The sequence below is a fragment of the Cyclopterus lumpus genome, chromosome 21, assembly GCF_009769545.1.
Source record: "Cyclopterus lumpus isolate fCycLum1 chromosome 21, fCycLum1.pri, whole genome shotgun sequence".
NCBI lineage: Eukaryota > Metazoa > Chordata > Actinopteri > Perciformes > Cyclopteridae > Cyclopterus > Cyclopterus lumpus.
The window spans coordinates 3571411-3588910 of NC_046986.1; the positions used below are offsets into that span (position 1 = coordinate 3571411).

Consider the following 17500-nt stretch of genomic DNA (forward strand, 5'->3'; position numbering starts at 1 on the left):
CCAGGAGCTGAATGCCTTTAACTACCGTTGCTATCAGACTGTCAGGGAGCTAACGTCAGTTAATCGCTGTACGGACGGCTAGCAGATGCCCCTGCGAGCTTCTGGATGATGTCTCTGCGTATGTGTGTCAAGTCAATTCAACGGCCCCGAGTTATTCGGTCTTGTGTGTTTAACGGCCATATGCTGCCGTAATCACTGCTGTGTTGCTACTGTACAAACACACGCTGAATGTGTGTGTGTGTGTGTGTGTGTGTGTGTGTGTGGTGAACATCTCTGATGGATGAAACACATGCTGGATGGATCAAAGGTGTGTGTGTGTGTGTGTGTGTGTGTAAGAGAGACAGAAAGGAAAGCCAAGGTAGGAACAAAAACATGCACGACAGTTATTAAATACCTGAGACCCAAATTGGTTTGAATATTTGACCAGAGAGAGGGAGAGAGAGAGAGAGAGAGAGAGAGAGAGAGAGAGAGAGAGAGAGAGAGAGATATCTTACTCTGTCCGTTCTTGATGTTACATTCTCCGCTTTCTTCCAATGACAAAATTAATGAATTAATGTTATGAACCAAGACACGAGGGGGTTTGATTTTCCCACGTTTGTGGGATTTCCACAACAAGTACAAAGCAGAAATAGTGGTTATTTCTTCCATGGTGGACGGCGGAAGTTATAACTGTTTCCACAGAGATAAGCCACGCCCCCTCTCCAGCGCGAGTGAAGTGAATGAATTGAATGAATAAACCACAAATAGTCGGGCGAATAAACTCGTTGTGAATATTCATGTGAACGCAGCATTTAGCTTGTCTGATATGTTGCCATGCTTCTTGTCTAGCCCTCACAGTGGTGGTGGTGTTAGATGTTCCATGATTATGGTCTGGAATTCCTCATATACGTTCATGATCATCTCCTGCTCGTCAGCGGAGAAAAAAAGAGGCTCTCCCTTTTGAGTTTATTTGCCTCCTTTGTGCTGTTAGAAAATCATGTTTTCAGTGATCGACGCGCACCCAATTATCCTGAGTACTGAAGTCTGGTTCCAATTAACGAGATGGTTTGAGCCTTTGAGAAACCGGGATAGCCTGATTTCAATCATCGTGTTAACTTAAGCTGGCTAATAGGACATTTGATCGACTTAGTTGAACCACGTACGAGAAAAAGGGCCCAGTTCTTTTGGAAGTCATATTTCTTTGATCAACATAAAACAAACCTTAAATAAGCAGCTGGCAAAAATGTAGTTAATGGGACAGATTGGTCACTCGCTACTGGTCCATTATCAGGCTTGTTTACTGTTGTGGATGCAGACCATTACAGCAGCAGCTGTGCTGCCCTGTGTGTCCACAGTTCTTACTCTTCTTTATTACATATTCAAGAGTCTTTTGAGCTTTTGATCGGACCATATTTATGTGTCTCAACCTTTCTTTTTTTCTCCTCCAAAACCAAACTACAGACCTCCTGGGACAGGATTTGGTTCAGTCCAGGTGCTTAAAGGTCACTGTTGTTCATAAAAATGAAACAGCCCCTGTTGTTTATTTATTTGTCTCCACTCCTTCTTTACAAGGATAAAACTACATTCCAAATCCAGATTGTTAACGTTAACCAAACGGGCTCGAGGTAGTTTCACAATAAAGGGCAACTGTATTCTTCAGCCGTGTAATATAAAGTATATTTAGGAAGTGATGAGTTAATATCAGCAGCAGCTGTGTGCATCAGCGTCATTTTATAGCACCTAATGAACAAACCAGAACATGATGGAGCTCCCGCTGTTGCAATGCTTTATGAGTAATGCAGTGACTGCTGGCAGAAGGTGATAAGTAGGACAATATTGTGCACAGCTGGCGCTGAAAGTCTAGTCTCGGGAAAAAAAAAAACGTTGCGCTGTTATCATTTTTTTAATTGCGCAATTTACAAATCGCAAACAATTAAAAATCTACTTGACAGAATGACCCAATTAGACCATGACGACTATGTATTTTCACATTGTGTGGAGAGGTGTCCATGGGCGGTTATGCCGACATGAGCTGGTAGTTTGCAGGAAATGAGGACTTTGGAGCGTCCACTTCCTGTCTGATCCTCAGAGCCGCCTGAGCCGTCGGGATCCAGTTAGTTTTCTGAAGGTGGAGCTGGATGACGACCGCGAAAGTCTTCCAATTGACTTTGAGAGTCAAGAGTCTTTCCACATTTTGTTAGAATCGTAATCGAATCCTTCGCTAAGCCCCGCCCCCCTGCTGCTACTATGGAGGAATAAGTATTGTTATACGCTAGTTAATGATGTACTACAGTGCAATGTTGTTGTTAGGTTTTTAAGTACAACGTAACATTTTAGAAACTTATATCTCCCTCCATCGTCTCCAAGTATCGCTATTACGCAACATTAAACCATGACTAGTTGCTGGTCGGAACTGACCGAAGCTACACTATGATTGGCCAAATCTGCATTCAAGGGGGCGGGACTTGTATTGCATAATATATTCAGACGTTGTCTGTATCCCTTTCTCTCTGCAATTTTTGTCTTGCAGTTTATTGATCATTGGCACGTTGTTTCAAGGCCACTGAGGCGAGTGTGTGTTTTGCGAGTGTGTTTATGTGTGTTGTGGGGTCGAAAGTCTGTTCACACACTCACAGTGTGGGGACCTTTTAAAGATGGTCCCCACAATGTAAACCACTACATTTTATCCGTTAGGTCTTGGTTTTTGGTGTTTATATGGTGGTTATGGTTAAAGTTAGGATAATAATTGCAATAGGGATGAATGTAACTTAATGTAATGTTGTGCTAAGTGGCCAAAACAACTGTGTGTTTGTGTGTGTGGGAGTGTGCTTTTTGTGCCCTTTATTGACAGTTGTAACTATTTGCATAATCCTCTCTATCTCCTTTTTTTCCTGGTTAGCAACACAACGGTTACAGAGAAAGAAAGCAATGAAGATTCCAAAATAATTTTTTTTTTTTATCTCAAAATCGAATCATCACAAAATTATCACAGCAGAAGAATTTTCATTAATTTTTCTTCATAAACGGAGAATAATTTGATTGTAAGTCTGGGATGGATAAACTATATGAAACACCTCTCAGTGCAGACGATCTTGTATACAGCCTCCAAGGTTGTGTGAGTGTGTGTGTGTGTGCGTGTGTGTGTGTGTGTTAAAAATACAAAAGCTGTTTCCTCTCAACAGTAATGGACAGACGAGTCTCACTCCGTCCACACTCTCAATCACTTCCTCTGCTGTCTCTCTCTCTCTCTCTGTGTGTTCTTTCTTTCATTTCCTGGAACACCAATTTGTTTTTCTATGCAAATCATTTAGTTTAATATAAAAGCAGGTGTTCTTCTAGCTTCGACACGTCAGCAGAAAAAAACTCTTTTTTGTGTGTGTATTTTTATATGCTTTTTAGATCCATTCATTAACATCAGTCAACGTCATGAAACATGAACAAGTTAAAACTTAAATCTGTACAACCTTAAAAAAAAATTATGTAAGTAAATGAACCATGATAAATGATAAAAGCATTGAAAATGTAGTCATGAATAAAGAAAATAAAACATGTACTTTTAATGAAGCTTCAACGGTATTTTTCCCGAAATATTTCTCAACACAACTCATACATTCAAACACATCATAATGTTTATGAGCAGAGTGCAAAGGTGATGATAGTTTCGTGACATCACGTGATGCAAAGTGATGACGTCATCGCAAGCGTACGAAAGACGAAGAATTGTTATTAAAACGGTATCGTGCAAAATGACGTCTCTTTCTATTTATACACGTACAGATAATTTGTGATTAGGAAGCTAAACATTGTGATAAATAATCCTTTAAACGCGGCTGAGCACCTGAATACGATCCATCAATACCGTTTCTGTAGAGCCGTTACATGAGCCAACATAAAACTGATCAATTTAGATCATTAACCTTGGACCACGTCGATGAACGTGACTAATCGCTCAGTCGCTAAGCCGCGGACGGCTCTGATTGGTCACGTGTGTTGAGAACGACCTCTGGAGCGATCCGATGTCACGCGTCCGTCAAAAGTTCTCCACTTTCCAATCAAATCGCCCGTAATCCATTCAGAAACGGGTCGATACAAATACTGCGTGTATATATATATATCAACAATTCTCTTTCCAAACTTTTTTGTTGACGTTAGCGCTTTAAAACACAGATTTTTACTTCCATCTTTCTTTCGGTGTCGTGAGATAGATTTTTGCCGACTTGACGTTCTCAACGTGGCGTTTTCTTGAACCGCCCTTGTGAGTGTGAGTGTGTGTGTGTGTGTGTGTTTTGCAGTCAGAGCAGTGTATCACATGCACATACACACACAGCATGACATGGACATTTGAGCCTGTATTTCTACAGAGAGAGAGAGAGAGAGAGAGAGAGAGAGAGAGAGAGAGAGGCGATGGGGTAGAGAGAGCATACATGAGAATGAGGGAGAGAACGATTTCATAACATGACAGACGGCTGACCACATGAACTGAGAGAGAGGGAGAGAGAGAGAGAGGGAGAGAGAGAGAGGATGGGAGAATGAAGATGAACTCTTATTTCTCTACATGCAGACGTGTTTTTGTAGTTGTCACACGTCTCTCTGTGGTTTTGTGTCTCTTTGTAGTTTGTTTATTGTCAATTTGTTTTGGTCTTTTTGTAGCTATTTCTGTCCGTGGTCTCTCCCATTTTTCTTGTAATTTTGAGTCTCTTTGTAGATGCTTTGTGTCTCTTTGTAGTCATTTTGAGTTTCTTTGTAGTTGTTTTGTGTCTCTTTTAAGTACTTTTTAGTATTTTTGTTGTATTTGATGTTTTTGTGGTTCTTTTGCCCCTTTTCATAGTTGTTTTGAGTCTCTTTGTAGTTGCATTGTGTCTCTTTGTAGTCATTTTGTGTCTCTTTGTAGTCATTTTGTGTCTCTTTGTAGTAATTGTGTGTCTCTTTGTAGTCGTTTTGTGTCACTTTGTATTATTTTTGGGTCACTTTGTAGTCGTTTTGTGTCTCTTTGTAGTCATTTTGTGTCTCTTTGTAGTAATTGTGTGTCTCTTTGTAGTAATTGTGTGTCTCTTTGTAGTAATTGTGTGTCTCTTTGTAGTTGTTTTGTGTCACTTTGTATTATTTTTGTGTCACTGTAGTCGTTTTGTGTCTCTTTGTAGTCATTTTGTGTCTCTTTGTAGTAATTGTGTGTCTCTTTGTAGTCATTTTGTGTCTCTTTGTAGTAGTTTTGTGTCTCTTTGTAGTCATTTTGTGTCTCTTTGTAGTCATTTTGTGTCTCTTTGTAGTTGCTTTGTGTTTTCATTTCGAGTAGGGGTCACAAGGGGTCACATTTTAACAAGGGGTCGTCACCTGACTCTTTGGGGCCCTGGGTTTTTTACAGTATGTTAAAGCAAAGTACACACACACGCAAAAACATAGAGGTGGGTGTGTTCTCTCTCACAGGAATGTTGATCTGATAATGGGATTAATACTAAAAGCTCCACTGTTTCTCTCTCTCTCTCTTTGTCTCTATCCAGGGTCACTGAGGACTGAAGGCATCAAGGCGTCGGACGTCCTTCCTGTGTTAAAGGAGAAAGTAGCCTTCGTGTCAGGTGAGCGTCAGTCAGTGTGCTTAAATCCCCAAAAACCAGGAAACCCCCAACTGTCAAACACCTCAAGGGCCACGGCCTCGTCCAAGACAAGTCTGCATACAGACCACAGTCACAACAATTTAGAGCTCACCCAACATTGTGGACATGACCCCCCCCCCCCGCCCCCCCTTCAATGAACCCACCCGTCATACTCAATAGCACCGTGTCAGCCGTTAAACCGCCAGGACTGCAGAAGAGATCACTGATGTCTGGACCTAGACCGGCACACCTCCTCCTGCGACAGGAAACGGGCAGGGAAATTCATCACAGGCCCTTCACACCCTGAACATGACTTATGTGAAACCCCCCCCCACACACACACACACACACACACACACACACACACACACACTCCCCCACCCCCCCCCACGCCTCCAACAGGCGCTGCAGATGACCGCGTGCCAAAACAAACAGGGAAAGCAGACACACCAACGCTTTCACACACAGAATCAAACCACTTCGCACTCGGCCGTGTGATGCGTTTCGATTCTGAACAAACAAGATGTGGCATAACGCGACCAAAAATATCGTACACATCGAAAATATTACAGATGCACTTCTTAAAAATGCACCCAAGCAAAGATTTCTAAAAAAAAAATTTTGAATATATTGTTCAGTGTTTTTGTGCTTTTATTTTGAAACTTTTCCTTGTTGCTGCGGTCGAGGCCATTAGGAGTCCAACGTTTTTAGACTAGATCTGAAACAGACAACTTTTATTATTGTAATAACACCTACATCTTTTTAATAAACAATTTGAATGCAATATTTAATATACTTTATCCCATTTTGATATACATTATTACGTGATTGCAATGGTCAAGTTTAGCCACTTTCTTCATTAAAATTAAAATTAAAATGCATGCTTTATGTAAAAAAAAACTAATTCCATCTTCATGTAGTTTTGACCAATCAAACATAATCTACATAAAAAAAAAATAAAAATGTAAACATTTATTTTGTGCTTGAATGCATAAAAAATGTACGAATTGTTCTTCGTTCTACACGTTTTGTTGCCGATGACGACGTCCATTTTGTTTGATGTGACATAGTGTTATGTTTTTACATAATGCAGAGAAAGAAAGTGCAACTCCTTCCATTTGTAATAACCACTGCAGTATGTAATAATGTATTATAAACCTTGGTATATTGCACTGCAGTATTGAAAAGGACTATTATTTTCTTCCATAAACAAAGTTTAAATACCGTTTCAACATGTTATCAGTTCTGCTTCGTTCGTTCAATCCTTTTTTGTCCCGGTGAAAAAGTAACTCTGAATTAGAAAAGAGAGAGAGACCTTGAGATGCGCAGAGAGAGAGAGAGAGAGAGAGAGAGAGCGATGTTAAAAGACCCGAGTGCCAACAACGATCCGTCATCGAGATTCCTCCCGAGATTACGGCAGCGCGCCCGCCTCCCGAAATCACACGCTCAAACACACAAACCCTGTTTTCCACGACTGAGCAGCAGTTTCATAAACAGTGCGGTTTGTGTTTCTTACATTAATCTAACGAAAACATCTCCACTCACGTAATTTATCACAGACGGGGGAGAGGTTGCATTTCGGATGACTTTCGTGTGTGTGTGTGTGTGTGGGGGGGGGGGGGGGGGGTGCATTTTTTTGGAAAAAAAGTGTGTTTCCCGGGCCGACGTGGCCCCGTAATGGGGGAGTTATGTTACGGACGCGGAGATATTTAGGATATTAGTGTAAAGGAAGAGCAGATTAGCGCCGGTGGTACTCCTTTGGGACGACGGAGGAGTAGAATTAATCTCAACGGGTTGCTTCATTTGTCATCCTGATGTACATCTCGTAAACATGGAGATAGTGCGGACGCTTTGGGGCCCTGGGGCCCTGTTCAGTAATCCATCCCAGAATATACTACTGCTGTTAAAACTGCTCCCACAGCGGATTATTCTGAATGCTACCACGACGACTATCATACCCCGCCACCACGTTGCACGACCGGCGCTGATTGTTTATGTGAAATGAACATAGGAGTGCGTTTTTCTAAACATTGAACGTCTTGTTGTGTTTTTGCGCGCTCAGGCGGGCGAGATAAAAGAGGCGGACCCATCCTGACAGTTCCTGCCCGGAGCAACCACGACCGAATAAAACAGGAGGACCTGAGGAGGCTGGTGACCTACCTTTCTACTGTCCCCAGGTACACACATTTACATCACACACACATGTTACTCTACCCGTATCTATTTTCAGTGTTAGCTTTGTTTAACCTCGTTATTCAGGACGATGTAGTTAAACTAGGCGCCTCAGAAGGGAGCGCTGGCAGGGTTGGAGTGCATGTGGAGGGGTCTGGGTGATAGCCAGGCTGTGGAAAATCAAACGGCCCCTTTCTTCACGACATCCCAGCAGCGGACCGAGAGCAGCGTTTGATTTGCATCGGCATGAGAGCTGCAGTGTTGGCGGCGGACGGCGGCGAGTCTGTCACACTTCACTCGGGAGTCCATTTAATCCTGCTGCCCCCTCACCACAGGCTGAGGAGGATGTTGCACGGAGCGAGCTGGTCGACAGAAAGCTGATCAGTCACGGACCAGTTCCGGGTGCTCGCCTCCTTTTTAAAAAAAAAAAAATGTTTGTGCGTCAGCTGAATAAATAATCAGATGTCAAAGAGTGTCCTTGAATGCAGCGGCGGCTGGGGAGAGATGTGAATGTTAAAACATCCACCTGGCTGAGAGCAAAGTAAACCCCGAAAATGTGCATTATCATTTGATAAGGCTCTGATTGCGCCTGCTAATCGAGCTGCTGTTTCCATGGCGACGAGGGAAGTTTGTGCTTCCCCGAGGGCGGAATGTAATGATGTGCTTTTTTTGTTGAATTTTTTTTTTTTTATTAATAGAGGTTGTGTGTGTGTGTGTGTGTGTGTGTGTGTGGATATGAAGTCATTCCAGTATATTTTTTTTACCCTCCAATCAGCAGTAGATGAATTGAAGGCCCATTAGACTCCAGTAGACACATCTGGCTCTCTGTACTGGTTTCCGAGCAGCTTCTGGTCCTCAGTTTATAACTGTTGTCCTATCATGTTGTTTTGATTAAACCTTCTTAAACTAAAATGCATTACCAATTGACTCCCATTTCTAAACCCCCCCCCCACCCTTTGTCTAATTTGTTTACATATTTACAGAGGCGAATATATGTTGCATACAATTTACACAACCCACGCGCACACATGAATTTAACGTTCAACAAGTGCGGCCAAATCGCCATCTGGAAGGCATTCTGTTGTCTTCACTTCACATTTATTTACATAGCCCAATGCGAACGCCGGCCCAGAACAGATATGTAAATATGTATATTTCGATTGCGTTCCCTTTGCTTTCAGGGGACTGATCTGTACCACATGTGAATTAATTTGACGAGGGGATGTAAATGATGTGGGGCCTTTTTTTGGGGGGGGATCTGCTCGTGTTTTTTTGATGAAAATGTCGACGCCACTCTCGTAACTGTAAATATAAGACTAAGGTGAGTGCATCCAGTCGGCTCAGTATTACATTAAGACTGGAAACCGTAGACACTGCAGGAAGTCAGTGTTCCCGGTCAAGAAATAGTTTCTAATTTACTTACCGAATGGCATAGCCTGAGAAATAAATAATCCTATTTCAGTAAGTACATATTAGTGAGCAAGCTCGAGGCCTTGGCTGTGTCCCTGTAGACGACTGCTTAGACTGGTTCCCTGAAGGTCTCTCCAAGTAATTAGTCTGGTGTAAACCGCCTGACGAATGTCGAGGATTAAGCGAGCGTCGTGCATTGATTTCTCTCTTCTCTACCATTTCTTATATGAACTTCTCCATTGTCTTGTCTCCTGTCTCCTCGATTCTGCCTCTGCCGTCAGCGAGGATGTGTGTAAACGTGGTTTTACCGTCATCATCGACATGCGCGGCTCCAAGTGGGAGCTGATCAAGCCTCTGCTGAAGACGCTGCAGGAGTTCTTCCCGGCCGAGATCTGCGTGGCGCTCATCATCAAGCCGGACAACTTCTGGCAGAAACAGAAGACGAACTTCGGCAGTGCGAAGTTCTCCTTCGAGGTCAGCGGGCTTCTTGGATGAGTGTTTCATCCATCGCAGTCTCACTTCAGATTTCAGTTTATTTATTTTTTGACAATATAATACTCACCTTCGATGATCCTCACTGGGAAAGGATTGTGTGCTAAATGCAGGAAGTTAACATAAAAGAACTCTCGGTACATTCAACGTTTTTACGTCTCGTGTACTAAAATCATTACATCTTTATTTTTTTAATCCCCCGAAAACCTTTTTTAAGAAAGATGTACACATTATTTTTTGGCTTCAGTTAGCTAACAATTCACAGGTGAAACAGTTTGGTTAATGTTAGCTAACAATTCACTCAACAGGTGAATCTGTTTGGTTAACGTTAGCTAACAATTCACTCAACAGGTGAAACAGTTTGGTTAACGTTAGCTAACAATTCACTCAACATGTGAATCTGTTTGATTAACGTTAGCTAACAATTCACTCAACAGGTGAATCTGTTTGGTTAACATTAGCTAACAATTCACTCAACAGGTGAATCTGTTTGGTTAACGTTAGCTAACAATTCACTCAACATGTGAATCTGTTTGGTTAACGTTAGCTAAATAATTCACTCAACATGTGAATCTGTTTGATTAACGTTAGCTAATAATTCACTCAACAGGTGAATCTGTTTGATTAACGTTAGCTAACAATTCACTCAACATGTGAATCTGTTTGGTTAACGTTAGCTAAATAATTCACTCAACATGTGAATCAGTTTGGTTAACGTTAGCTAACAATTCACTCAACAGGTGAATCTGTTTGGTTAACGTTAGCGAACAATTCACTCAACAGGTGAATCTGTTTGGTTAACCTTAGCTAACAATTCACTCAACATGTGAATCTGTTTGATTAACGTTAGCGAACAATTCACTCAACAGGTGAATCTGTTTGATTAACGTTAGCTAACAATTCACTCAACATGTGAATCTGTTTGATTAACGTTAGCTAACAATTCACTCAACATGTGAATCTGTTTGATTAACGTTAGCTAACAATTCACTTAACAGGTGTTTTACATAATTAAAGACTGTTCTCCACAGTAGCAGTATCACAATAGTAGCTCTCTTTTGTTACCAATGTTGGACTTAATAGCTTACTTTCCCTTTGCTCATTTGCTATGTGCTAGATACTGCTTAACATAAGGGGGATTGTCTCTTAATAATATCTGTTTCCTAGTTTCCACTGCTTCCTTCCCATGCCATTTTTTTGTGTCTGATCCATCACTGCTAAAAACAACAACATACATTTTGATATTTCTGTTCACTAGACCAGCATGGTGTCAGTTGAAGGCCTGGCCAAACTGGTGGACCCCTCCCAGCTGACGGACGACTTTGAAGGCTCTCTGGACTACAACCACGAGGAGTGGATGGAGCTGAGAGTCTCTCTGGAGGAGTTCATGTCCAATGCGGTTCACCTTCTGTCCAGACTGGAAGACCTGCAGGTCAGGGGATGGGCAGATGAATGAATGGTCAATCAAGGGAAAGGTGGATGGATGGATGGAAGGTTTAAAAGGATGAAAGGAACAGTTCATGCCAATATGAAAAAGTTGTAAACTCTGTGTTGCAGGAGCTTCAGTCCAAGAAGGAGTTTCCTGCAGATGTGGAGGGATCTCGTCGGTTAATAGATGAGCACACACAGCTGAAGAAAAAGGTCAGCGAGCTAGTGTCAGGAGAGTCTGATACAAACTGTAGAAATCTAAAGAAATGAGTTGCATTTGCATTAGCTGGGTTGGAGCTAGCGAAGCTCTGAGGGAAACATTAGTTGTCTCATCATTGCACACAACTTTGAATCATGTCCGGACACTAAAGTCCTGTTCGATTCTCTCCTGTAGGTGTTGAAGGCACCGGTGGAGGAGTTGGACCGGGAAGGCCAGAGGTTGCTGCAGTGTATCCGATCTAGTGAAGGGTTTTCAGGGAGGAACTGCATCTCAGGCTCTGCTGACTTCCAGAGCTTGGTGCCCAAGGTAAACTCCCTCCGGCTGAAGAGACGCCGTATCCATTTAATCTCAATACAGTTTGGGGAAAAGGCCCTCCAAACAGGCCCATGCTGAAACAACAAAACTATTGAAAAAGCTTCTAAATTGTAAGAAAAATAGATTTTTTTTTTTGCATTCTGTATCTGCAGATGCTTTGAAGCCTATTGTCAGATATACAGAGGAACATTACATTCGCACATACACTTTCAAATAGCCATTTGTATTGCTGAAATATTAAGAACAAAGTTGAGATTTACTCTCACTAGGAAGCATAGCAGTAAATACCAAACACAATGTAACCAGAGCCAACGCCATACAGGATAGGACAGCCACTTTTACCAATTTTGAGAATTAATCCCAATGATTTAACAAAGTGACGCTCATACCAAAGTTCTGCATGTCCATCATTAAAACCAGCGGAACACCAAAAGCCAGCCATAACACAATGCCTCGTCTCATTCTTCGCTCACCTGGTAAAGGGCCCACAGCTCGTTACCGTCCCTCATTAGCGCTGAGGGCAGGCGCTCGCCACATGTCGGCTCGTTAGCCGGAGAACTCCACAGGAAAAGCAGTGAAAGAGCACAGCGAGTTTCGTTGCACAGGATGTTTGCACGAAGCACATTGTGCATTGCAAATGGAAAAAAAATACATTAATATGAATATTGTATATGATTGTATACCAGAGACAATTTATAGATATACTTTTCAGGCATAACCTGACAACGCATGTTCTCAAACGACCCACTCCTTCAATACTGGACCAATTACGAGAATGTGTGTCCCTGTTAGTCACTTAGATACAGAAACATGGAGTAATGGGGCGGATAAATACTGAAGTAACCCTTTACTGTACATTTCGGATTAGCAAAACATACATTTTGAGAATTTTCTCCCGATTAAACACGTTGCACTCCAAATGGATGGAAAACGTCGTTAGAAACGTCATCTTAACGGTTCCTAATTCTCTTTTTATTTCGTTCCCCAGGTGGCCAGCCTGCTGGATAAGCTTCACTCCACGAGGCAGCATCTCCATCAGATGTGGCACGTCAGGAAGCTGAAGCTGGACCAGTGCTTCCAGCTCCGTCTGTTCGAACAGGACGCCGAGAAGGTGAGTCATACTCGGAGCGTGATGTCACTAAGTGAGCCCAAAATATCCACACAGAGAAAAATGTGTTTTTTCCCCCCACATCGGTGTCGCCGTGAAGGTCTCCGGAAAAGCTCCTCACTGAACCGAATGAATTGGCCTGTTTCTCTAAACAGAGGAACGCGGTTAGCTATAGAAATACTGTAAAATAAAATACATTACTGCTGGACTGATCACTGAGGTTGCTGATGTCTGCACACCTAATACAAACCAATACATCACCAGTTATGATGTCAACCTGTAGCCCCCCGCCTCTGTACTGAGCTGCATGTGTTTGGTAGAACCCAAAGTGTTGTGGATGGGATACACAGACGGGCGTCAGCCGAAACCCGGTGTGCCGTTCCACTCAGAAATCCACATGCAGGAGCAGTGAATATTTACTGTAAAGCAAACAAGAGAGGAAAAAGAAAAGAAAACAGTTTTGTGCTGGTCGGTGTTGTCATGCGGGGGGGGGGGGAACACTCAAGAGCCGGAGAAAAAAGGGGGTGATGTGGTAGCCATGGTAACCGCGCGGTGCCAACGTCCGGCCTCCATCTGTCAGCGGAGATTGATTTGAGGCTTTACCCTGATCAGCTGTCAGGAAAGAGAAAATGAACGTACATTCAGACTCATCGGTAGCCGGGGATAGCTACCGTTAGCTACCGTTAGCTACCGTTAGCTACCGCTTGCTACCGGGGAAAAAAAGGCGCTTGTCTCATTGGTCAATGGAGTGAAAGCGAATACGTATGCAGAGACGATCTCTTCATAATCATAAGTTAGAGCACAAGAGAAACCTGTTTATTGCCACTTTAAAGGAAAATCCCTTTGTTTGTTTACGGCCTGGGTCGTGTTTACGTCACGGTTTCTCTCAGTTATGGCAACGTTTTTTTTGCTCTCCACGACTTCTATGGCAGACGCACAATTAGTCCGGGCAGCTGCTCGAACGATGCCAGACGTAATGTCTTCAACTCCTGTACGAATCAGCTTCAAACGCAACATGCAAAAAAGGCTCACGTAAAAAAAAACGGGGTCTGGTGATGAGAGCGGTCCGATCAATTAAAAGATTCTTTGAATGTGCTTCGCAATGTTTATTAATGCTGTGTGTGTGTGTGTGTGTGTGTGTGCAGATGTTTGACTGGATCAGCCACAACAAGGAACTGTTCCTGCAGAGTCACACGGAGATCGGCCGAGGCTACCAGCACGCCGTGGAGCTGCAGACGCAACACAACCACTTTGCCATGAACTCCATGGTAGCTGCTGTAATGTCATCGAAGCCGTAATCCTCACATTGCATCACCGTAGATCACCGAGAGAGCAGAGATGAGGAGCAGGTTTTACCTGCAGGATGGACACACGGCTCTGGGCCGGCTCACCTGTATGGGGTCACGACCTTGACTTAGTGCAGCGGCTTCAGATGAGAAGAAAGCTCTGAAGTATAGTGGAAACTACACGGCAGCTAGAGAGAGGACTCAAAGCAAAATATATATATTTTTGTCTTAAATACATTTTTAAGAATGGACATGTTTCATTGCTGCAGTGTTTATTGATGAATATGCTGCAAATATGAGGACATTTAAAACAAATTATTATTATAATATATTATTTTCCATTTTATGTCATGTGTACTCTTTTATATTATTTCTTTTATTTCTTTAACCTTATTAAAATAGCATTCTGTTTATTCTTAATTTAGTACAGAAGTTTAAGACACCATTTATCTCTCTCTCTCTCTCTCTCTCTATATATATATATATATATATATATATATATATATATATATATATATTTATTTTTATGTGTATATATATATATATATATTTTTTAATATATATTTTTTTTTATTGTATATATATATATATTTTTTTTTTATTATATATATATATATATATATTTTTTTTTTTTTTTTTTTTAAATATATATATATTTATTTATATATACAAATATATATATATATAAATATATATAATTATTTATGTGTGTATGTGTATATATATATATATATATATATATATATATATATATATATATATATATATATATATATATATTCTTTTGCATAGTTCAGGATTTTTAAAAAGAGTATTCTGAAAACAACTCTCTAACAGCCTCGTACATATGAGTTTTTTCATGCAGTATTTTACTCTAACGATAATCAAACTTAGAGCATCAGACCGCTTTGTTCACGTTATTTTTTCCTCCTCGACTCCCAGAACGCCTACGTGAACATCAACAGAATCATGTCGGTGGCGAGCCGCCTGGCGGAGGCCGGCCACTACGCCTCCACCCAGATCAAGCAGATCTCCAGTCAGCTGGACCTGGACTGGAAGGGCTTCGCCGCCGCTCTGGACGAGCGCTCCACCATCCTCGCCATGTCGTCCGTCTTCCACCAGAAGGCCGAACAGGTGAGACCCGGGCGACGGCCGCAATGCAAAATGCAAATGTCGCAATTTTCTTTTAGTGTCCGATTTATATTTAATACATTAAAACTGCTCCGCCGCTTGATTCTTGGAAGGTTGACATGGCAACAGATGGGCCCAGTTTGATTCCTGCTGGGCCCTTCACATTAGCTACAAGTGTACATTTTGAGAGATGAGAGAGAGAGAGAGAGAGAGAGAGAGTGATGAAAACTGTGTCGGGATGAAAGAAGCAAACTGGCAAAACTAAAGAGAGAATTAGAGTGTGGAAAGAAAACCGAGTGGTTTCCAGAGAGATGAGAAGGCGGTCCTCGGTTAGGAAATGACACGTAGGTGAGCATGTGTTGCATCTCAGGAAAACAAAAGAATTTCCCTCAAATTTGGCACAATTCGACCACTTTTGATTCTTCCGATTAGCGTTTCGTGCCTCACAACAACAACAAAACACATGTTTTGGGGCGCGACTCAAGAATTCACCACGAAATTGATATTTTAGTTTTTTTTTTCTAAGTTCATTAATGAATTCCGGGATGAATTGTGCAGAATAGTTTATTAAAGCTTCCGAGCTTCATCCATAATGTTGACATGCAAATTACAACAACTTACAGCAGATATATTACACCCTCTCCCTCTCCCTCAATGCAGAAGATGTTTTTATCTTCATTATTTTAGTACAAATAAATATAGAAACATACTAAAAAGTTAAAACAAATATTTCCAATTTTTTGGGATGGGGATCTTGAGGAAAAGCCGACTCACAACGTACCGTGTCATCGTTTTCCAATACAATATAATAATAATAATAATTCATCCCATGAGGGACAATGATGATAACGTTGACATTAAATGTCATCGCAGTCCGGCCTGCATTGAGATATCTCACTCTGGATGGATACTCTGGTGTGAGACATGGATGGATGACTGTAGGGGCCCCCCCACACCCTGGATGGATGACTGAAGGGGCCCCCCACACCCTGGATGGATGACTGAAGGGGCCCCCCACACCCTGGATGGATGACTGAAGGGGCCCCCCACCCTCTGGATGGATGACTGAAGGGGCCCCCCACACCCTCTGGATGGATGACTGAAGGGGCCCCCCACACCCTGGATGGATGACTGAAGGGGCCCCCCCAACCCCTCTGGATGGATGACTGAAGGGGCCCCCACCCCCTCTGGATGGAGGGGCCCCCCACCCCCTCTGGATGGATGACTGAAGGGGCCCCCCACACCCTCTGGATGAATGACTGAAGGGGCCCCCCACACCCTGGATGAATGACTGAAGGGGCCCCCCACACCCTGGATGGATGATTGAAGGGGGCCCCCACCCCCTCTGGATGGATGACTGAAGGGGCCCCCACCCCCTCTGGATGGAGGGGCCCCCCAACCCCTCTGGATGGATGACTGAAGGGGCCCCCCACACCCTCTGGATGAATGACTGAAGGGGCCCCCCACACCCTGGATGGATGATTGAAGGGGGCCCCCACCCCCTCTGGATGGATGACTGAAGGGGCCCCCCACATCCCCTGGATGGATGACTGAAGGGGACCCCCCCACACCTTCTGGATGGATGACTGAAGGGGACCCCCCCACCCCCTCTGGATGGATGACTGAAGGAGCCCCCCACCCCCTCTGGATGGATGACTGAAGGGGCCCCCCACCCCCTCTGGATGGATGACTGAAGGGGCCCCCCACCCCCTCTGGATGGATGACTGAAGGAGCCCCCCACACCCTCTGGATGGATGACTGAAGGGGCCCCCCACCCCCTCTGGATGGATGACTGAAGGGGCCCCCCACACCTTTTGGATGGATGACTGAAGGAGCCCCCCACCTTCTGGATGGATGACTGAAGGGGCCCCCCACCCCCTCTGGATGGATGACCTGTCCATCACCTACAAAATGTCACTCAAAGAGACTCACAATGACCACATAGACACAAAGCGACGAGACTCAAGATAGCCACAAAAAAAAAAAAAGGCACAACAAAAAAAATAACGACAAAAATACCCAAACAATAACTCGGGGACACTAAAGCGACAATAGAAACGAGGCTAAAGAACTCCTTCAGTCTGAGTGTCTCGCTCTTACGTATGAGAGGTGGGTGTGGCCTCTGTGACGTGTTGGGGGCGGGGTTACAGTATAATGCCCATGTGCTTTGACTCCCTCTGTGTCGCCCCTCTCAGTTCCTGTCGGAGGTGGAGGCCTGGTGCAAGGTCTGCAACGAGGGGGGGCTGCCGTCGGAGATGCAGGAGCTGGAGATCGCCATCCACCGCCACCAGAGCCTGTACGAGCAGGTCACCCAGGCCTACACCGAGGTACGGCGATGCACTCCACGCCGAGTTTAATGTCACCCCGT

At 43.3% G+C, this 17500-nt stretch overlaps 1 protein-coding gene across 1 annotated transcript in view; it reads left to right on the plus strand.

The window, feature by feature from the left end:
* The window catches only part of kalrna (kalirin RhoGEF kinase a), a 103764-nt gene that overhangs the window by 21804 nt on the left and 64460 nt on the right, over positions 1 to 17500 (plus strand). Inside the window, exons 2-11 of the mRNA XM_034561730.1 lie at positions 5478 to 5552; positions 7633 to 7747; positions 9434 to 9626; positions 10903 to 11076; positions 11202 to 11285; positions 11467 to 11598; positions 12596 to 12718; positions 13861 to 13983; positions 14944 to 15135; positions 17328 to 17459. Of these exons, the coding sequence (XP_034417621.1) occupies positions 5478 to 5552; positions 7633 to 7747; positions 9434 to 9626; positions 10903 to 11076; positions 11202 to 11285; positions 11467 to 11598; positions 12596 to 12718; positions 13861 to 13983; positions 14944 to 15135; positions 17328 to 17459 (1343 nt within the window). The remainder of the gene's footprint in view (positions 1 to 5477; positions 5553 to 7632; positions 7748 to 9433; positions 9627 to 10902; positions 11077 to 11201; positions 11286 to 11466; positions 11599 to 12595; positions 12719 to 13860; positions 13984 to 14943; positions 15136 to 17327; positions 17460 to 17500) is intronic.